This window comes from Pholcus phalangioides, unplaced genomic scaffold (assembly GCF_987345545.1).
Source record: "Pholcus phalangioides strain wild (caught in Gottingen) unplaced genomic scaffold, Ppha-v1.0 ptg000005l_1, whole genome shotgun sequence".
NCBI classification, from domain to species: domain Eukaryota; kingdom Metazoa; phylum Arthropoda; class Arachnida; order Araneae; family Pholcidae; genus Pholcus; species Pholcus phalangioides.
This window is the reverse complement of record NW_028301598.1, coordinates 6,679,768-6,703,078: the sequence shown is the minus strand read 5'-3', so window position 1 is coordinate 6,703,078 and position 23,311 is coordinate 6,679,768. Positions and strand designations below refer to the sequence as shown.

The 23,311-nt window shown below is 35.2% G+C and overlaps 1 protein-coding gene across 3 annotated transcripts; it reads right to left on the bottom strand.

Annotated features, from left to right (window-relative positions):
• Positions 1-189: 189 nt before the first annotated feature.
• Positions 190-23,297, bottom strand: Rsph3 (Radial spoke head protein 3). Of its 3 annotated transcripts, none has more exons than XM_089232216.1 (9): positions 23,105-23,297; positions 18,671-18,783; positions 13,995-14,067; positions 13,466-13,702; positions 11,743-11,946; positions 7,732-7,900; positions 4,841-4,927; positions 2,422-2,645; positions 190-642 (listed from the first exon to the last, which is right to left on the bottom strand). In XM_089232216.1, exons 2-9 carry the CDS (start codon positions 18,775-18,777, stop codon positions 622-624), a joined length of 1,122 nt encoding a protein of 373 aa, XP_089088342.1. In that variant the 5' UTR covers positions 18,778-18,783; positions 23,105-23,297; the 3' UTR covers positions 190-621. The 3 variants fall into 3 exon arrangements, with proteins under 3 accessions (XP_089088342.1, XP_089088343.1, XP_089088344.1); XM_089232217.1 differs by having other exon boundaries at positions 22,866-23,239; XM_089232218.1 differs by lacking the exon at positions 23,105-23,297 and adding an exon at positions 22,446-22,580 and having other exon boundaries at positions 191-642.
• Between the last annotated feature and the right edge of the window lie 14 nt (positions 23,298-23,311).

The window sequence follows — 23,311 nt, the reverse complement described above, 5'->3', positions numbered from 1 at the left end:
TACGTTGGCAATTTACTCGAGGCATAGTCTTGAAGGATAATTAGTGACCCTATACGTAAAATAACAATAAAGTGACAAAAATTACTTTTTTTTTCAACTTTCAGTTCAGAAAAATTGACTTCTTTCTACAATGTTGACAGAAAAATAGAGAAAAAATGTTAAAAAACAGATAAAAATTGTTTTTTTTTTACTAAAGATGCAAATTTTATTTTGCTTGTATAAACATCAATATGGACACACTGAATGCCAAAAACAAAATGACTAGGTGAGTGACAGATTACACATAATATATCACGGGAAGATTTGTCTCACAATTGAACCATTATTATTATTAGAACATACTTTAGTGACATCACAGTACTTGACAAAACCAAAAAATAAAGTTACGAAACGAGATGGGAAGGACATAAAATGCATTTACTTTAGAAGAAAATATCCAATAGAGAAAATTACACTAAAATATCACTGAGACACATTTGTTCCTTTTTAATAAAACCGGAGATGATCACAGACTAAATACCGTGTGGTCCACATGATAGAATTTTCACAACTGATTTTTTTCCTCGAAAGAAAAGGAGCGATCTGTGAACTTGACATGGCTAGGTGCTTCTAAAGTCTACATCAACCACCAGCTTGACCGACCTAATGATAGGGTAAAATGTAACAAATACAATTTATTAAACTATTGGACACAATATCACATGTGAATCACTAAATGATGACATCAATCATGAACTGAAATAAAACAATATACCAGAAGAAAAAACATGTGATGAAATATATTTGCTTGAATAATTATTTCACACTGAATATTGATATTTACTCTCTGTTGATGAAAGTTCTTCAAAGGAGCTTGAAACACAAAACCTTACAATTTCAAATTTGGAATAAGCAAAGATCATGTTTGTTCATCTATTTTACTGTTTTAATAATGAATTTGCTTCTTTTGATTAATTTTATAACCAAATTGGCTGACAAAAGCTTTGGCACAATATCCTTCAGTGTGACACGGTTAGATTGGAATCCTAGTAAATGACAAAATCATAGCCATTTTAAAACAATCTTTAACCACTTAATGTAGAGGGGTGAAGTTGCATCCCTCTGGAACGATGGAAGATATACATCTGAGCTCTCTATCTCTCCCTTCTTTCAAGACCCTTCATCGATAACCCTATGAACAGTAATTGATTTTTTCCTTTACCTCAGCAGTATTTGCGAGTATAAAAAAAAGTATAGTGTTACATATCATTCCCCCCTTATGCCAGAAACATGAATGTACCTGGCAATAACAAGAAGACTGATTTATTAGTAAAGGGTGGGCTGGGAGAGGTTGCCGAGTAATGTAAAACCTATCCCTCGCATCTTTAATTCCTTCAGTTCATATATATTAACAATAATAGCAGTTTTCGAAATTTATCTCTTACAATTGAAGAATTGTAAATTATCCAAAGTTATTGTCAAAAGCCTGCACGCAAAGGGGTTAAACTGTGGATCCTAGTCTAATTAATTTAAAAAAAAAGAAAAAAAAAGAGAATATGAGAAAGAACTCCCCCCTCCATGCACTTCAACAGCATCATCAGCCACATATCAGCATCATAGCTATACAACACACTAAAAGTCTGCCTCAACTGACATTAACAGAAGTTAAAGGTTATCATAAGATCCAACAAGAGCCAAGGGCTCCCATATTCATATCTAGACATGCTTTTATTCTGAATGTGTTAACACGGTCTTGCCTGTTATACTTACACTTGCTCATCTAGTGCCATATATTGAGGGAAAAAAAACAGTCATCTGACTCTATTGCTTCTCTGTCACTGCTAAATGAAATTATTTGATCTGTAACTCTTCTTTGACATGTACAGAATACTCACTGTCACTGATTTTCAAACCATGAACTCTGGTAATCCCAATTTTTCGATAGCCTACCCATTCATGATCAAAATTAGCTAGGTTCTACTTTAATTAGATGATACCAAAAAAAAAAAAAAACCATGCTGTTTTTCATTCATAATTATAACTTTAGAAATCCAATAAAAGAAGTCTTGAAGGGAATTGAACATGTCCTTTATATTCCACCCACATCCCTATTCTTACTGAAGCTGGTTTAGACTCTTCCCAAGGTAAACCACTATAGAAATATATTCAGACTGTTTGAGGAGAGGCGGTGGCATCAGAGTTGTGGGGGGGGGGGGAGCTGGTGGTGTTGCTTGTATTTTGTAGCACGGGTCCCAGAACTGATGGTGAAATCTAAATCTCGTATGTAAAGACAAGCATCTAAAAGAACGACCTCTAAAACACGTCACTCCCTGGTTTGAGGTTATAAATGGCCCAAGAATAATGGGCTCAGTTTAAAAATCGAAGCACACTTTTGAGAAATTTGTACACAATCATTAAAACAAAAATGATGCATGAAATTACCTGGCTAGAGTCCGTCGGAGTGTCTTGCTCATCTACAATCTGTTCCGCATCTGATGACTCTTTCCCCTCTTCATCTGCTTCTCTCTCTTCTTCTGTAAGTAATTCTTCAACTCTGGAAAGTGTCTCTTCCAGTTCATCCCCGACTATAGATTCCACGCGATCTGGTGTCAGAGGCTGGATTACTGCAGTATCACAGATATTCTGGACGGCATCTTCTATCAGAGCTGGATGGTGAAGGTAAAATGGTTAGAAAAAAAAGTAAGAACAATGAAGACAAATGTGAAATCTTTAATCATGTGCAAACACGAATTTCAAGCAGTTGCTCTTTGGAACATCCAAAAAAACTTGATGCTTGATGCAAATTTTGAACTCTGAGGATCAACACGCTCATCAAAAACCCATCTAAGTTGCAGTGATGGAGTAGAATTACACTGATTTTGACTTCAAGCACATGCCACACTTGCATATTTAAAAACTACGATTCTTTAAAAATTACCTAGAGTGTTGGCATCAGATTGAATACTCGCAATGTTAGAGCATCACTGATGCTTACATATTTTACTGAAATTTATACAGCAAGCAATGAAAAACAGTGGTGGCTGGTCATAGAAAATTCTGGGGAGCGCCAAAATCGTTCTGCATTTTATTACGTGTGTGAGATACAGGTAATCTATTTTTTTTTTCACCGAGTCAAACTATTTTTTACACACACATATTATCAGCACATCTACGTCTATATTTTACATTGACCCTGAGTTTTCAGGTCATTAGGAACCCTGTCCTAACTAGTAACACCTTTCTATGAATGCAACAAAAATTGTATTTTTTCTAGAAATTACTCTACAATCAAACCAATACTACAAGGCATGGACTACTTGACTGTAGAAAAATGCCCTGACAAAACTTGATTAACCACACACACACACACACAGAGTCATCTGCCCAATTAATTTCTCCTTTTCCTCTTTTAAAAGTTTGAAGCTAATAAAATATATTTTCCTGATTAAATTTTTTATGAATACATTGAAACTGACTTCACACATCATGTTCTTGAATGTTCTGTGTATTAATGATTTAAACATGTTTTAGTGATTTAATGATCAACAAAAAAAGTAGTAATACTTGAAATAATTACTAAGTAGTTTTCAAAAACTGAAATAATTAGACAGAAAATCGACATTAAGTTCTATGCTGTCACAGCCAAATGACTGGTTAAGAGATGCTCACACTCAATAACTTCAACTGGTGATTCCGATATGTGAGAGTAATGTTATTGTTCAATTTTGTGCACAACCCACGCTTAATTCTTTCACCTGTCTATAGAGAGGTACACAAAAGGAAAATGTAAAATTAAAGCTCAGTAAGCTCTGGTGGAACAAAAGGGTCACAATCTATTGAATACTAAAATTGGCATTGTGAAGTCCAAAGCCCACTTAGTCCAAACATGGAATCATGTCCCGTCCTCTCTGAGAGACGAGTGGTTTGTTCATCCACGTACCGTCAAGACAGATGAAGTCACGACTGTACTTGTAGATATATCCAAACAAAGATGGGATTAGCCTTATCCTCTAAAACGGTGCTGCCACACTTTCTAGTGGTGAGGGTAGTAGTAGCTGAAAGAAGAGGGCTGCCCACGGCTAAATATTGTTCAAGTAAGAAAAGCCTGGTGACCCATCTCAGTTATGTGGTGTGTGTGCAGAGCCCTGGGGGGAAAAAATAGATCTGGATGTGAGTAGCATACCCAGAACGGCCTCTGGAAAACAAAGTGAGAAGCTCGAGGAACTTTGGGCGAGGATTACAAAGGGGTAAGATTTGGGGACTCCTGCCCTCCTGCATGAGGCCGTAGGATATTTTGTTTATGGGCAATTGTCTCTGGGTCTCCTAGGTGGAAAGCTCTGTATGGATTCATCCCACTGTTTAACAAAGCACTGGTCGGCTAGTAAGTATGCAGGGCGTAACCTTGGCATAGGGACTATGTAATGGGGCCCCCAATGTGATAAGGTGAGAAAGCCTGTGTCTAATGGAAGTTTGCCCCTCTCGTACTTGGACGGAGGTAAAAAATAGAGCTTCTCTTTATAGGTCGTGTGGTAGGATGGCTTCCCAGAGCTACAGCTATCAGTTGGTGAAACAAAACAATGTTTCTTTCATGAGACAGTGAGTTTGATGTGTGCAAAAATAACTCAGCAGGTCTGCTTGGTAATCAGATTTCTCAACGCAAGAGGACAAAATTCAAGTAAAAGCAATGTGATCTAAAAAAAAAGGGATAATGGCAACTGCCTTTGTGAGCAAAATGGAACAATCTTCACCAGGCAAGTCTACTGCGAAACACTTGAAAAAAATGTTATGTAAAATTTAGAAATGTTGCTGAAGTTTGTTTTACATGGTTTCATTTATGTAAGTTGCAGGAAAGATTACTTACAATCTAATATCACACAAGAAGCTTCGAGAGTCGTTATTTCATTGCTAACTTCATCTATCAGCCAAGGCCAGAAATGCTCTTCAATTTCTGAAAGAGGAAATTCCATTGAATAAACACAAATTTCAATGATTCTCAAAATTTTAAGTCTGGTAAACAAAATTGATCTGACAAATTAATCAGACACAAGTTTCTAATTGCATTTTTTGCATTGAACCTGACAGAGGGTTGAGACTCGATCAATAATAATGATTGTCAATAAAAAGACCATGGATGTGCAAATATAGGAGAATCTGTTAGCCGAGGTATATGGCTAACAAAGCAAACCAGTAATGTATACCTTTCAATGGCGCAGAGCGGCATATAGCAGGAAACTAATAAAATAAATGATCTGAAAATATTTGTTACATAAATCTTATAATCAGCACTATGTATACAGTAGAACCTCCCTTAACGAACACTCCCCATTACACTTCCCCGCGGACACCTCCTATTAACGGACATTTTTCGGATCCCAGTCTTGTGGAATAGGGATTTAATGTATTTCACTCCCCATTAGTGGACACTCTCTCAATAGTGGACAATAAAATTAGACAAACTAATTTTTTTAAAACTCTAATTTGTTAATTTTTGTCTATAAATCAAGAATTTATCATACTCTGTGCTGATTATGTATAATCCCAAACTCATAATGGTAAATATGATAATCAATCAATTAACTACTTGATTAACTGAGTAGAGCTAGGGTCCAGGATGCTGATTCCAAATGGTAATGTTGGTTTCATTTGCCCATGTTGATATGTGAGAAGAAAGACAACATAACTAACTGATAATATTGTTGTGAACGTTTATTTCTTCTTCACACTTATTTTAATTTAATTTTTATTGAAAAATATGTGTAGTGCATGTGCCATGTACGAGTAAAACTAATTAATGGGTTTAATGAAGAGAAAAAAGGTAATAAATTGTTCCATATTTATCAGATTGTTTGGGTATTATGCATAATCGCCGGTAAAAGTGATAAATGCAGTGAAATTTAATCAAAATATCCTCATTGAGAGGATTGATGATTATGCATAACCATCGGTGCATCATTTTTACACACACAATTACATATACATTGGAACTAATTACGACCAAAGTCAAGCATTGTATAAATGTGAAAGTAGTATAAACGAGGTTATACTGGATATCGTACCTCCCCAATAGCAGACACTACTCCCCATTAGCTGACAAAAGGTTTGGTCTCATGGGTGTCCATTAACAAGAGGTTCTACTGTATAATTTTCATTTTTTCAAAATAAGTTCATATGATTGGCTCAGACATTTACTTTTCAAATTTTTTGGGGATTGTCTCTATTAACCAAGGTGTTTCTGGACCTGTTACCCCAGATTAATTGAGGCTCTCCTGTACTTGTCAAAAAATAAGCCTAACACTTTCACCAGTTTTCCAAAATAAAAATTAGAGTAGGCTGTGTTGAAACGCGGCAATAAATTTTGGACATAAATGTTAATTAGTAAAGCATTATCGACTTTATAGTTTTTTGAAATCTCTACAAGTTGCTTTATCATCTCAACTCCTTTTTGATGTTTCAAAAACAATATATTAGTCATATATCATGCTATTTTGAGAAAAATCAAACATTTCACAATTTTTGGACAATAATTATTTTTTTTAAATATTTTATATTAGCTTTTATTTCACTACATTCTTATAGAACTTTCTAAGACAAATCTAACGACGTTTCACATGAGGTGATAGCAGATTAGGGTCTCCAAAGCTATACAAATCTTTTTCATATTGAGTTCAAACATGTATCACTAGAAACTTTGAATATTAATTTTTTCTAACGAGATACTAGGACTGTGTCTTTGCACTTGTTGTATGAAAGTTATTTGAATTTAAAGCCTGGTCTATTTTCGTGATGCGAAAAACTTGTGCCAATTTATAAGACATATTCACGTGAAAAACTGAGCTAACCACCCCATTTTCCTTTTTGGGAAGTTGACATTCACTTGGTCATATCATATGTAAGATGGTGGTCTGTGGAATGAAATTGTAAGGCTCTTATACTGTAAAAGTCTGATATAATGAGTACGGCTCATAACAAGAATCTCATTATAACAAGTGATTCTGAAATAGCTAATCTTAAAGACACAACAAATATTCTGTTATAGCAAGTCAAAAATTATAAAAATTTCACTATAATGTCAACAAAATTCCCCAAGAAAGTCAGTTTTTCTTGCTTTCCCTTGAAGAATTATACTAAAAGGATGGATCACTATCACTTATCATCGCATTTGCTCCTCATTAACATTATTCTGAGGTAATTCTAATAAAGGATGTATTTGTCGCTAAGAGAGTGTAAGGGTTACTTGCCAGGTTTATTTGTCAAATAAACTACCAAATTAGTAGTTTCCAAACGGCTGAATAAATCAGGCTAAAACTTTCCGATTGATTGAGACAAACTTTAACAAGTCCATAAAGTTTGCAGTGAAAATTTCAATTGTTTCAAACAGTTGACTAAATTGTTTTGAGAATAAGAAATTCTATGCATAAACGTCTTGGAGAATCAACTACTGCAAGACAAAAAGTCAGGTTCATGACTAGAAAATCCTGTTCATTCTCTAACATTAGAAAGAAATAGTTTAAAAGGCTATCATAGATCTAAAAGAGAATATCTATACTATAATGCAGATATAGCAGGAATTTTCTACAATTTATAACCTGACAGAACAAAAAAGTTAAATTTGCATACAATGAGACATCTGTTATAATGACAGTTTTCCCAGTGATAGTGAGCTCTCATTACAATAGATTTCTACTGTATATGAACAATGTATTAAGTGCAATAGATTTTCAAAACAAGAAAGAGTATAGTTTTCTTTCAAACCTTCAACATCTGGATCTTGCGTCGTGAAATATCCTTGAGCCTCTAATCGTTTATAAACCTTTGGCAGAAGATCACTCAAATAGTTCTGAGCAAAAACACAAGCTGCGATTTTTTGAGTCGTTTCCTCTTCTAACCTGACAGCTTCTTCTTGCTCCTTCAGTCGTTGTTGCTGTAAATCATGGGTTTATTTATTCCTTATACACTTAAAAACCCAGTAACCAGCAAAATATGAATAATATATCGCCATGCTAATTCAAAAACACCCAATGAAAAATCAGTATATAAGGAAAATAAAAATAAGTAATTAAAGTTTCACAGTTATTCAAAAAAAGTTGAAGAAATAATATGCCAGAATTTGGGAAGCTGTGATCAATGTGACACTAATCTGGAATGTTATCCCTGGGTGTCAAAAGGAGGAATTGGCACAGAACTGGTGATTTATTACTTCTATTTACTCGAAACTAGAATACTGCCACTCCCTGACTTATGAACATGTTCCTTTCTGAGCAACAGTTCTCAAGTCAAAGGTTGCTAATTTTGGATTAGAAATGGGACAGTCCTATTTAAAATGAAGTATATATAGTCCGAATTGAAGACAAATAATGTTGAGAGAAAAAATTGGTAATGTAATAACCATGTATAAAAAAAGTTAGGAATTTAAATGCAGTAGCATCTCTTTAATCTGGACCTCTCGGGACCTAGGTAGTTCCAGATTATAATAGGCAATAGGATTATATATATGCATAGCGTAACAGAAAATTTAACTTCAAACCATAATTTCTAATTCACATTTTGTTACTAGTTATCCATTGATCATTTGATCATTTTTGTCGCACCACGGTCATTTTCTGCACACGAGGGCTAATTAGACCGGGACCTACAATTTATTGCCGATTCCGAACGGCAGGCTTGTTTTTCATACTCATCGAGAGGTTGGTGCGCTAACCACTCGATGGGGGACTCCCTGCGGTAGCAATTTTTGCTGCAGTCAAGTCGCCGTTTTTTGTTGTACCCCTGTGTCAGGAAAAGTTTTCTGACAAGGACGAACTGGGTATCGAACTCGCGACACCTCTAAACATTCTTTGGTACTTTAGGCGAGCATCTTATCGACCGGGCTACCACGCCCGTTATCCATTGAAAAAAATTATGTAACAAGAAGCAAAAACAGGAAAACAGAAAATTAAGTATTATTAGTAACTCTCTCTCCAAGCTCTAAGACTATACATTATCTCTTGGTGATCATGTTTATTATTTGTGATTATGTTTTAGAATCACATCTTCAACTAGAAATTTTGCGATTTCCATTGCATCACCACTAAGCAGAGCTTTCATGTTGGTGAATTGTATAAGATAATCTGTACATACAATTATCCATTGGTTAAACAAGAGTTGTCAGCTGGAATCGTCTCAAGAGCTCAGGTAAGAGATAAAAGCTGTTACAATGAAGGTCATTGTGATGTACAGTGAAAGAAAGGTGATTTCGTGTGGATTTCTATATCAGTCTGAAAACTTGGTTTGTCAGAAAAGTTTCTGAAACGTTACTTTGGGCTTTATCATGTTCTGAAGAAACTATCAGAAGTCACGTATAAAGTGGAGCCTTGTGAGGAAAAGTCAGATAGCAGCAACTAAAGGATATTCTTCATGTTTCACATATGAAGCTGTATTATGACTCAAAAGAGTAACAAAGAGATCCCCGCCCCGAGCAGCAAAGTCTTACACAAGCGAATTCGAGCCGACTTCCAGACATTCAATCTTCCTGGACCTGTGACAAGTTGTTCTAATGAGTTGCAATGAGCCGCTGAACATTTTAAGGGAGGAGATGCATGACAAGATGCAAAAGTAGGACATAGAATTAAGAATCATTACGATTAACTCCAGACTCCAAAGACTACCCGTTAATATTTTATTCTTGTTTTTTTTGTTAATTTCTTCTGGAATGTTTCTCTGTATGTTTTTATGTTCTGGTTGGATATTGGGTATGTGGTTCTAACTGCTCTGTAACGAAGACTAAATAAAGCTTTGTGACATATTCTTTATTTATATTTTAATCATTTTTTTATAGGCATTGCTAGGATCTGAAAATTATTATGTTTTTTATGTTTGTGAGGATCGTAAACGGTGAATTTCCCAATTCCATATTCTTCACTGGTTTTTTAAATTTTCTCGAATATATCTAAAAGCATTGTTTCTGTTCACAACTTGTACCTGCTACATCACTTGATGTTTTTGGCATGTTTGGAAATTCACTTTGGAAAATCGCAGAAAATAATAGAGCGTTGGACAAATTTTAAAACACATTAAGGTTAACTGTACAGCGCCGAGAAATGTAATGAAGAAAGAGAAGTTTTTCCCTTGATAAAAGCTGACTAATCACATTCACTGAGACATGCAGAAGCAATCATTGTTTCCACTTTCCCAGAAGCCCAAAACCGCAGTGGACATGACAGTACATCAAGCAAAAAAATAAATAAATTGCCAATGTAATAGAAAAGTAATCAAAACAGAATTTGGATGAAGAAAAAACATCCAAGTCCATAATTGAGGAAAAAAAATTCAGCAGAAGTATCTGGATTATGGGTGTTTGCATTAAGAGAAGGCTCTACTAACCTTTTTCAAAAATCAAATAAAACCTATCTAATCGAGACTGAAAAGCGTGTCAATTTTTTCCTTTATAAAATTTTTCAGAACACACCAGTTCCTAATGGATTTTCCTTGAATTGGGTTATTTTTTAAATGAATTGCATGCCTTTACGAATTATAGTAGAAAACAGAGTTAAAATGTTTCTGAGCCTACAATTATTCTTATCATTTTTCTCTGCATCTAACTATCAAGTTTCCATTAGTTAATTCTTCCTCGCCAGCATCATTAATGTTATTATTGGGGCACATTTTAACCTGAATCTAATTATGTCTTCATTTTCCAGTTCTTAATTAAATTATTTTACCATATTCGAAAAATTTTCACTGAACAATCTTCAAAATTGGGCTCTTCAAATTTTTGGTGGGGGTGCTTATGGATCTTTTGAGTACTTTCCTCCAAATACTTTTTTTGCACTGTTATGTCAGCTCATCCCATCCAGATGCTACATCATGGATGTATACACAGTATATAAATAAGTTTCATATCTACTTGAGTGCAATTAGTTCTGTAATTGGCAACTATAGCCTAAAAAGGAAGGGAATCAAGTGTTTGATTAACTTTTTTTACCAAATAGTGCCAACGTTATCTATCCAATCTAGGATTCACTAAGAATGCCAAATATTTTGATTTTGCAAATAAAAAAAGTCTGCAGGTAGAATTTTTGTAAGTTGGGAAGTGACTAGAAGTTTTTTGTCAAAAAACAATGACTTTTTAGTATTTTTTACATAAAGCTGAGGCAATTCATCATCCTTAAATTTTTGAATGACCAGAAATAACGAAAAAAGTCAAATTCAAAGGACTGACATCAAATGAGTGAATGTTGAGTTCACGATAACTAAATAAATTAAAATGAATGTTGCAGAAACTATCTACATTCATTCAATCTTCACACAGACTTTCATAGTTACACATGATTGCTCAACACTCAAGTCCTGGAAGCACATCAACTTTAGGTGTCCCTCTGGTTTCGTGGGAAGTTTGAATTTGGCTGCAATATCTGAAAGGTTGAAAACCACACTGCTCTATCCCAAGTCATCCATGATGAATATATATAAACAACTGATATTTAAGTGATGTCACTCTATTCCATTTTGCTGGATGTACTGTGGGATGTGTTGATCAAATTAATACACATCCCTTTCCAAATCAGAAACCTCTCTTTTGCAGAAACCGGCAAGACAAAAAAAAATTGTCCGTAAAATAGGGGTGACCATTAATCAGGGATTTGAAACACATATTTTTGTTATACAAGGGGAAATTATTATTTGGCCGTAAAAGAGGGGTGACCACATCTGAGGGATGTCTGTAAAGAGTAGAGTTTTACTGTATTTGATAATTTATTTACATTTCATAATACGAAATGCACTTACCCTTTCCTGAAGCATTCGTCTTTCTTGCTCTTCCAAACGAAGCTTTTCTGCTAGTTCCACTTTACGTCGAGACTCAAATGTTTTCTGCCGCTCTTCCAGGTCTGCCATCTCTTCCTCTGCAGCTACTTCTATGAGAGACTGTTCCAGAGTCCTACCCACCAAAGACTCCAGTAATGGCTGCACTTCTTTGTCATAGTCAAAGAGCTGGAAAATAAAATAAACACGTATAGCATAACCTCAGATTTTTTCTATGTACTAATAATTCTCTACAGCAGTGTTATTCAGCTGCTGGTCTGCAGGAATTTTCTGCCAATCGATGACACATTTCCCTATGATGTTTTTGAATTTCTTATTTGTAAGAAACCACAGAAAACCAACTTCAGCCGACCACCACTGTGGTGATGGTGGAGCTTGAATCCAGGTCCCCGAGATGCAAGTACGTCACTATGACCACTTGACCACCACAGCAACACTGGAAGTCAGTTGAAGAATTTTTCACAGGAAACATCAACACCAGCAGACAGAATATCAAAACACATATAGACAGATAAGGACCGAACATTGCCCTTGAGCCTATCTCTATTAGCGGATTAAAAAAAATATATAACAAAGCATTGATTGGTCAGTTGGTCCTGATAATGCACAGAGGAAATCTAACATCATGGCCCGGTAGTTTGTGGCTTCTTTGATGTATTGCTGCCTAGCTTTGAGTCATCATCATAGACAATTATGATTGTATCTTTGGGGGCAAGTGACTACTGTGCCATCTGTTGTCCCCAGCTGTTTTATTCTTGATCATGTTGTGGGGGGAATAGTCCAGATAACCATGTGATGTTGCTGTTGAAGAACCCAAAGTGTCAGACACACAATTTTTTTTGGTCATGAAGCAATGAAACTGATGCAATTTTTTTTCTAGGAATCTGATCAGTGATGACAGCCTTCTATTATTTAACTGACTCTGAAGTGATCTTTTCTTGCATAAGTAAATGTGACTAAGTGGTACTGAAATAGCATAGTGTATTGGCGTACCTTCCACACCACACGGTAATCATTGCAGGAACTTTTGAAGCTGTGAAGGAAACTGGGGAACGATTCATGCTCAGATAACGTTATAATTCTCTTCCTGGTCTAAACGGTGACTATGGTCTTCACTCTTCTCTGGAGTTCGTATGAATCTCTGCAGACATTGAGAGTCCACCCATTGTGCTTGCCCAGCATCCAACATTCAATTCATCAACACTTTAAAAGGCAATGGCAAAGACATCTTGCCTCCATAAAAGCTTCTTATTTTAACATTGGCAAGTCAAGATATTTTGTAAAAATTATTTCTCAATGGAAAACTTTTTCTTACACCCCTTAGTTTGCGCCTTCTGAAAATCGAAAGAAAAGCTACTCCATTGTAAAAAAATATGGCATTTTGAATGAGGTTTAGTGATTTCTAATTGCTGCTTAAAAAGTTGAAGTCTATTATGCTGATTCAGCTAATTTCATTTTGTTTACTCACAGTTTTGCTGATCCCAGTCCAGCCCTACATAAACAACAAAGGCAACTTAGGCCTGAAATATACTGCAATTTTATTTTGGTCATTCAGTGGAAATGAATTGCTTTCTGAAGGAAGCATTGGATACAGTACTAATCAAAAATAATGATTTCTTAACTCGAATAATAATTCATTCATTAACATTAAATAAAAATGAAATGAGAGAAAAGCCAGATGATTTACCTCACCAGGATATATCTGTGTTTCTACGTCAACACCTGATTTAGCAGGAACGAAAAGAGGAGATGCTGGTCTGTCCAAAAGTGGATCGGTCTGACACGCTTCATCTGCTTCTTCAATCATATCACATAACTCTTCCAAATACAGGTCGGTCTGGACAGGTACATGCTCACGACCACTAACAGGTGAGTACTGATCACCCTCTCCGACATGACGATCTTGCGTTGCGACTTGCTTAGCCTATTCAAACAATTTTTTTGCAAATTAATTCAGTAAAAAAAATAAGACAATGAAATCTTTAAAAATTATGACAGTCTTACACTGTGATGTGATGATACTGTGATATACATACATTATCCTGCATATATGGTTTATAGTTTTTATAATGGTGTGTTTATAGTTTTCATAATGGTGTGTTTATAGTTTTCATAATGGTGTGTTTATAGTTTTTATAATGGCATTTATAGTTTTTATAATGGAATTTTTAATCAGGTTGCTGTATTTTAGAAATTTTAAAAAAGATTTAACTCACTCTTTTGATGACATCACTTTTTGTCTGTGCCTTGTAATAGAGAACATTATCGTACATGGAGCTTGAATCCCTTCTAATAATAGAAACACATTAAAAAAGTTGTTTTAGATTACCCAAGAGGAAAAAAAAAGAAAAATCCAAAAACAATAATGAAGAATGTTCAAAAAGTTTAAATGACAACTGCGATAAAATTTTCCTTTGTTGAAAAATAACTGAATGATCAATATGAGACACAGAAACATAAGATAACTGGGAGAATAGATAAAGAATATATATGTTGCACTTTGTCTATAATAGGGTGAAAACTGTATGAAACGGAACGCCAACAGAATGAAACAATATTCTGTTTCAGACAGATTTCTGTTTTGTAAAGGTGCAAATAAAAGCACTAATCAGTGAACAGAATATATATTTTGATTCCGTTTAAGAAAGGTTTCCATCTCATACTGTACTAATAAATCCACAATTCAAACAACATTTTTAAGACAAATAATAAAAGAATTTAAATAACCTGACACGTTTCAGCCCTCCTGGGTGCCATTTTCAAAGGTATCACTACATGATTCGGTCGGAGCCAGGCATGAGACGAGGCAGCTGCCTAGGGCGTCATGTTTACAGGGGCAGAATTATTTTATGTCAGATTTGTTATGACAGTTGTTATTGATCAAAATCATTTTTGGGGGGGGGGGTAAATTCGTATCTGAAGGGTGACAAAACATTATTTGCCCCAGGTGGCAGAATTTCCAGGACAAGCCCTGGATGTAACAGTCAATCTACAAGAATGAAATGACAGTTTCTTTTATCATATTCTATGGCACTTGCCATCACCTCAATCCTCTAATTTGACAGTTTGGATTTGGCTGTCCACTTGGTGACTATATAACTGGTGCAAACATTTTCTGGAAAATAGAGTCAGCCATGGAATTATACCCTAAAGTAGAATGTTTCGCATTGTTCTGCAATGAACCTTTAGCAGAGTGAAAATGTTCTTCAGCAAAAATTCCATAATCTTGTTTTTTACAACAAGAGTTCTTTTCTCAAAGTTTTTACCAAGATTGTCCTGCAACATGCTAGTTAGTTTTCAGTATATTCTGGTTTGGAGGAATTGCATATGAAATACAATTCCAGCATTTGCTGGAAAATAGAGTCAGCCATGGCTAGCTCTATCTTCCGAGAAATGTTTGCACCAGTTATGTAGTCCCCAAGTGGAGAGCCAAATTCAAACTGTCCAATTTGAGAAGCATGACAGAATATGGTGAAAGTAATGGATGCTTCGTTCTTGTAGTTTGACTGTTATAGTAGCAGTGGTAGTTTAGTGGTCATAGCAATGGACTTGCATCATGTAACACATCGCCCTTATGGGCTCACATGTTCCATTAGCACCTAACACTAAATGGTCCCCTGGGAGAAAACCTGGTTGAGTCAGAGGGATTTGTGAATGTACATTTCTTATTTATGCATAATATCATGTTATTTCATTAGGTCGAAATATTTTTATACCTACCTGATGAAATTAATTGAATTTATTTTATTAAATATCTTGTCTCATGGGTGGAGGTACCTGTGGGCTTCCGTTCCATCATAATAATTCCAGGATCTCGAATTCCCATATTCATGTAAACATTGTGGAGAAGCCTGATCAACTTCCTCTATCTTGTTGAGACTGTTGCCACCAGAAAAATATAATGGTCTTTCAAAAAATAATTTATTCCATGTCTATATGCAAATCTATTGAGTGACGTCATCAATTACTTTGTGCGCTGAAAGCCAGCAGTACTCCAATTGGTTCAAAGACAAACCAGTTCTCCAATACTATTATAAATAGTCCGGGCAGATACTACATTGTCGCATTCATTCCTTCGTCCTGCTTTCACTTGTGATGTAGAGCAGTGAGCTCTTCATAATAACTTATTAACATCAGGTGATGTTGTTCTAGTTCTCTAACCATGTTTGATTAATAATATACTCCGGCTGGTCCAGATAGTCAGCCATCAGTTATAATGATTTCTCTTGTTACAATTCATCAATGATTTCATGAGTTCTATTGGTGATAAAGTGGTTGATATGAGTATTGCACATCCTACGGTGATGTGATTTACGTCTGCTTGTCGACGACTCTGTCTCCCAACACCCTCATGGAGCTATGTGCTAATAGTGATGGCCATCATTATTAGAATCTAGTGAAATTCTCTAGATATGATCTATTGTGTCATCTGCTAACATCCCGGTGTGATTGTGAGCTCTCACCGATCGAAGTGGATTGTTTCCGGGATCGTGGTCTGACCCTGCTGAGAAATTGTGCTGTTTTTCTCTTATTAATAGGAATGTCGTTGACATAAACTGGTGAGAATGTTTTTTTTGCTAAATATTGAGATCATGGTTAAATTGATTTAATAGTAATATGGAAATAATAATAAGCTAGTGTAATTTAATCATATGAATTGTATGCGAATAAAGGACTTGATCTGAAATTTGCCAGTATTTTTCTGAATTGCCTGAAGACGTATTTAATGGACGCACAAATCACGGGAAGTAGCTAATGATTAAGCTGCAATCGCGAGATCCTGGGTTTGAACTCGACCATTGCCACAGTGGTGGTCGGCAGAAGTTGGGTTTTCTTTGGCTCCAACTTTGAGGCATGAATGCGAGCCGATCTCCCAGTTAAAAAGTCTCACCACAGAGAGAAACAGGCCTACGTTACCAATATCCAATCTAATTACACTTCACTCTACTTCTGAGATATAGATGGCAACACTGAAAAATAAGACGAGTCTAGATATGCACTCAGACTGTTAAGTACACACACACTTACTTCCGGCACAACTCCCTAAGTAGTAAATGCCCACAGAGATAGACCTGAGTTGTGCTCGGTTTGAAAGGAAGATCAACTGTGTTATGCCATATAGTGGTACCTTTGAAAATGGGACCTAGGAGTGCTGAAATGTGTCAGGTTATTTAAATTCTTTTATTATTTGTCTTAAAAACGTTGTTTGAATTGTGAATTTATTAACTGGGAGGATGCACACTGGGCCAATATGACAAGTGCTGCAATCCACGACACAATGAAATAAACCTGAAATCAATATCAGTTTCATGTTTACAACCAATCCGTGTCGATTTTGTTATGCATCCCGGATTGTGTTGTTTTTCGTATCAGTCCAAAGTGCACCTTACCTAAGATAACAGAACATAACATCACATTTAATATGGATTTGAAAAATTTTATTAATTCAAAATTTCTACGCTATTTCACTATTTGTGACTGCTAACGAACACATTGGCTTACAAATGCTTCTGTTAACAAAGATTTTTTTTTTTTTACATCTTCGTGCCTTAACACTTCATACAGATTCAACTAACAAACATTTCAGTTGATGTGGATGCAACACTTTATACAGATTCAACTAACAAACATTTCAGTTGATGTGGATGCAACACTTTATACAGATTCAACTAACAAACATTTCAGTTGATGTGGATGCAACACTTTATACAGATTCAACTAACAAACATTTCAGTTGATGTGGATGCAACACTTTATACAGATTCAACTAACAAACATTTCAGTTGATGTGGATGCAACACTTTATACAGATTCAACTAACAAACATTTCAGTTGATGTGGATGCAACACTTTATACAGATTCAACTAACAAACATTTCAGTTGATGTGGATGCAACACTTTATATAGATTCAACTAACAAACATTTCAGTTGATGTGGATGCAACATTTTATACAGATTCAACTAACAAACATTTCAGTTGATGTGGATGCATGTGCTAATGTAAAACAGCCACATTCTGAACTAAATTTTCTTGTCAACAGAGAAAAATCTGGTACTAAAGACATAACGTGAATATTAAGTCATTTTGTGAAAGTCAAATCCAAGCATTAAAAGTGATTCTTTCAATGAGCTCAAAAGTGTTATCATATTTAATCTGAAATAAAAATATATTTCCCGAATGGCTGTAACAGAGTGGACATTTTAAAATGGGAAAAATTTTGGGACAAACAAAAAAAAGTAGTTTTTCATAAGAAAAAAAATTTTCTTCAAAATTTTAATGCCAGTTTTGTTCATCTAAGGCACATATATAAAATGTGATGTCAAGTTTTTTGTTCCAGAAGAAATTCCAGAGATTTGCACCAAGTCTCTTTGTTTAACACTTTTTTTCAAGTTGTGACAGCCAGATTTTGACGTTTCGCTACAAACAATGACTTACAAAAAATTAGATACCATTTGAAACAAATTAAGAAATACCATACGAGAGAGAATTAAATGAAGAACTAGAAAAAAATAAAAATTACTACCAGAGTGCTCTGAAACTTTGTAAAAAAAATTACAAAGTCTCAGAAACGGTTTGTACACTTTTTTAGGAATGACCCTTAGACCGAATGAGCATCAGATAAAGTCACACCAGTCCCCACAACAGATAAAAGCTATGCAAAAATATTTTAATCCCGCCTGAAAACAATGCTTATAAATATAGATTTAACTACTCATGACACACAGAGATGGTTTGTTCAATCTTTGGCATTAAGCAATGCAAGTTTGACACCTTCGCCAATCCACTCCTTATCAATTAAAAATTTACAAATTTCAATAAAATATGCAGAATGATTTCATGAACAAGAAAAGCAAGATTCAAATTTCTGTTTGATAATCAAGATGCTTACTTTCCAGCTTTACCGAGACCAGTTTTTCTGATAGAACTAGGCATCAGCAGCACTTTAGGAAGGCTCGATGATACATAAGCGCCATTTATTTCTGCCACAGAAACCATTTTTGCCTATTTAAAAAAAAGTGAAAAAATCAGTAATTAGGATATATTTTTTGATTTCAAACTACATGTAAGTAATGAATACACAATGCAACACCCTCCTCTGCCCTCCAGCGTACATGATCCTGTCCTGTATTGGCCTATACAGGACAGACTAGCAACTTTTAACCTCACCAACGTTTTCTTCATGTCGACGCCTCTGTTGGAGCCATAGCCCTACCAAGGTTTGGGGGCTGGTAGGGCTTCAGTCTGATCCTGCGATGATTATCTTGCATTTTTCTGTTTTTCAAATGACAATATAACACACATACATAATGATTATCATATATGATCATCAATATAATGATCAGGAGCCTGCCAAAGATTCCAGTCTAGAGACCCTGCTGTAGTATGTGAGGGCCATGGTCGGGACTTACACATGTGGTGGAAACTAACCAATGTTCACACATTCTTATCATTCATTAACTACCAATATTAACCATAAAGATATTCTTCAATGCTTGAACGCTTATAAAAATTCTTGACCAACTTAATATCAACCTGATCTTATTGAGTTCATGAAAATATGATCAACATGGTACTACAAAAACACAAAATAGATGGTCACCATATGGGGACATATCTTTAGCCCTGAGGAACAAAATTTATTTCTTTGCGTTATGAATATATTCATAATATATACAGGGTGTACATAAATGAATATCCCAACTTTGCAGGGCTATTGAAAGAAAACTAAACAAAGTACGAACTTGTTGTTCATCGGAAATAAAAAATAACAGTTGAAAGTTCATGCAGATTGGGATGGATGGCGGCACGAGGCCATCAGACTGAACGCTGTGAGTTTAACGTATGTGATTCATTTCTTGCCACAGTTAGAAGAATCATGTGATTTCATTCTACAGCAGGATCGTGCACCACCCAATTGGCACTTAGCTGTTCGTGGATTTCAAATGACAAATTGCCACACCAGTGGATTGGTCGCTGAACACCCCAGGACCTTGCTCTTCACCAATGGCCTCGCAGCCCTGACATCACTCCGTGTGATTTTTTTTTCTGGGGCTACATCAAACATTAGGTGTTTGTTACACTGCTACCAAATGACATTGACGAACTTAAGACATGCATATCTGCAGCCTTTCAAACTGTCACACCAGACATGCTGAAAAGAATGTGTGATGAGTTATCGTACCACCTTGATATCCTTCGTGTGACTAAAGCTCACATTGAACACTTATAATTGTCTCAAATTTAAACTTTCAACTGTTATTTTTGACTTCCGATGCAACAAGTTTGGACTTTGTTTAGTTTTCTTTCAATAGCCCTGCAAAGTTGGGATATTCATTTATGTACACCCTGTATATTAGAAGGCTGATGAAAAGACCAGCCCCCCTCGAAAAATCTGTTTTGGGAGTGGCCATTCCAAGTTGTAGGGGTGTTGACTTCGATAAAGTTCTAGTTACATTTTTTTTCTACACATTCCTTATATAGGCCTTATATACATGTAGATTCAGTACAAATATACTCTCATTTTTGTTCTCTTACACAGGGTGGATGTGACATTCTGCCAAACGAAAACGGCTGATAGACGAGCCCAAGTGGAACATAAAAACCCTACCAACCCTGTTTTATCTCAAATCATTTTCGAGTTATGGTGGATAATTGAATTTCGAAGAAAAATGTGTCAAGTATGAAAAAAACCAAAATTTGTGAAGTTTCTGAGACACCCACACGATTGGCAAAGGTCAAAATTGAACTGCCATTAAAATTTTAAATTCCCCAAACACCCTTCTAATTACAATCGGTCAAATTTACCAAAAGCTTTTACATTGTACAGCTTTCAAAAAAGAGCCCTATAATAAACCATATCAGTGTTCTCGTTCGGGAGAAATTTAGCCTTTTTGTTTGCAATACCGGGTGGGGGGGGGGGGAATCTATCCAGCCAAAATTTGGGTCTGTTTTCCAGACACTTCACAAAATTTGGGATCTAAAAAATGAAATCTTCACAAAATTCTGGACCTGAAAAATATACCCTTCACACAATAGAAATTAATGAACGATAAATTGGAATTTTATTCCTTTTGTGATAGATTAACTAGATTACTTTGCTTCTCACAAAATTACTGTATTTTCCTGCTTATAATCCGCGGTGGAGCGTAATCAGCAAGCGAAATTTGGAGAAAGTAAAAAAAACAATGCAGGCCTATAATCCATGGCAGCATATTATCTGCAGGATTTCAAAAATAATAATAAAAACTTATCTTGCGTTTCAATAAACAATCCATTGGTATGCTAGTTGATGAAATTTATTTACGAAACAATAGCATTGTTAACACACAAAACAAAATTTAGATCACATTCACCCTGTATATACTACTGTAAATATGGTATATAAATCGGTTATTATGCATAATTGGCAATCATCTCAGAGGTTAGTTTGATAAATTTAACAATTTTTTTACCAGCAGTTATGCATAACACCCAAGCATTGTCGGTAAACATAATAAATCGTACTAAATTTATCACTGCTGATTATTATGCATAATCAGCATTTTATGTGGGTGGATGCGGTAAATCCCATTGCCGTGATAAGATTTATTATTTAGATGACTATACATGTAAGGCTGAGTCTGAACCTCCTGAATTAATTTACCATTAACTTTTTAATTGTATTTTTCATCATTAGATAAGTTTTGGTGCAGAATAACCCTAGGAAAAACAAAAAAGAGTAAAATACTTTTTACACTGTTTTAGTGATTAGCTGGTGATTCCATACTGATGCTGATTTAGTGATGCAGCTGGTTTTTAGAAGTACTGACAATAATACGGGTAATATGCGAGGGCGAAAAAAAAAAAAACCAAGCACACACACACACTTTTATTTGCACTACTTGAGATGATACTCCAGAAAACAATTCCTTTTTTTTTTCATTACAACAGAGAAATACATTGAAAAATGAACATTTTGAGTGAGGATTGGACTGTATCTTTCGAATGGAGCACATCTCACATCTTCCCCTTTGCTGAACAAATGTAGGTCAATGAGACCCCAGATTTTGTTTCCTGATGTCTTTGGGCAAAAAGAAAAGTTACCCTTCCTTCTCTTCTTTGCCTTCTTTGGCTGTTCTGGTGTGGTACTGACAGAAGGAGGGGGGGGGGCTCTATTTTTTACTAGGGCTACGAGTCCATTGCCAAGTTTCTCCATGTATTTCTTTATAAATGACATAGGCATTGACATATGCCCTCTCAAGCATCGCGAAGAACAGTCTGTGATATCATTTCTTTGATATTCTGTTCCTGTCCTAGTGAGTGTAGCCTATCTGCCTTGTCCAATCTGCTCATTGATGAATATCACCGGTAGGTACTACAACGTCTTTTTTTGTCCCATCTTGATCTCGACGACAGAATGTAGTTGACTCAGCAAATATCACCCCCATTATTGTTTTCACATTGAAGTAATTTTTATTATAGAAAAAAAATTACTCTTATTACCCAGGCCCCTGGCTGTTGAAAATACACTAAAAATGGTATATATATACATTGAGTACATGTGTTTTGGCCCCCCCCCCCCCCGGAAAAAGTTGAAATGATGGCCCTGTGTTATTATTTGGCAATACTTTACAGTACAGTAAAGATAAAATGCAATTTTCAAATGAAATATAGGGAATGCTTACCTGTACAGTACAAAAGAGAAACTAAAAAAAAATAATAATAACACAGATAAACTGGTAATTAGTTACTATATTCACTCAAATAAACACCACGCAAATCAACTCTTTCTTTGTTTCAAACGAGCACAACTCAGGTCTACCGCCATCTATGGGCAATTTACTACCTAGTGAGTTGTGCCGGAAGTGTGAATGTGTGGTAAAACGACAATGGGACCGATTTACCATACCAACATGAAATGGTGACTAGGTATAACAACCGGAAAATATGATGCATTTAGTACGATTAGTGGTTTACCAAACGACGATTGGGTATTATGCCGTCACCAGTAAAAGTGATAATTTTTTCAGTATTTATCAAATTTACCAATAGCGCTTGGGTATTATGCATAATCGCCAGAAAAAGGGGAAATTTATCAAACTTACCGAAAGGGTCGGCGATTTTACGTAATCAACCAGTTATTATGCATAATTACCGGATTTAGCACATTTACCGTAACATATTGAGTTGAAAATCAAAGAGGAAACTTAATAAAAAACACATGATTATTCACTGAACATGAAATTATGAGATTACTATTGAAACTAATGATAGCGAAGGTTTGTGAAACTAAAATTTTAGAAATTCAATGAAAATTTTAACTAAGAAATTAGATTTAAATCACCTATTTGTTTCGAAAACTCGAACTTATTTAAAATCTATCTCAACATTAACATCCACTTAATTCAAATAATAAAAAAAATGGAAATAATAAACTTTTTTTGTTGTTTACATTTATTTAAAAAAAAAAACTGAGTTTGGCTTTACAACGGCTGCTTTCAGCTATGACATGAATAAATTATTAATGTCATAATGTTAGCTAAAAGGGTTT

Coding starts and splice junctions, on each gene's coding strand:
- Rsph3 (XM_089232216.1), bottom strand. CDS start 18,777: ATGGTTTCTGTGGCAGAAATAAATGGCGCTTATGTATCATCGAGCCTT. Junction 14,068..18,670: donor GGTCTCGGTAAAGCTGGAAA/GTAAGCATCTTG, acceptor TTCTATTATTAG/AAGGGATTCAAGCTCCATGT. Junction 2,646..4,840: donor TTCTTGTGTGATATTAGATT/GTAAGTAATCTT, acceptor TTCACCATCCAG/CTCTGATAGAAGATGCCGTC.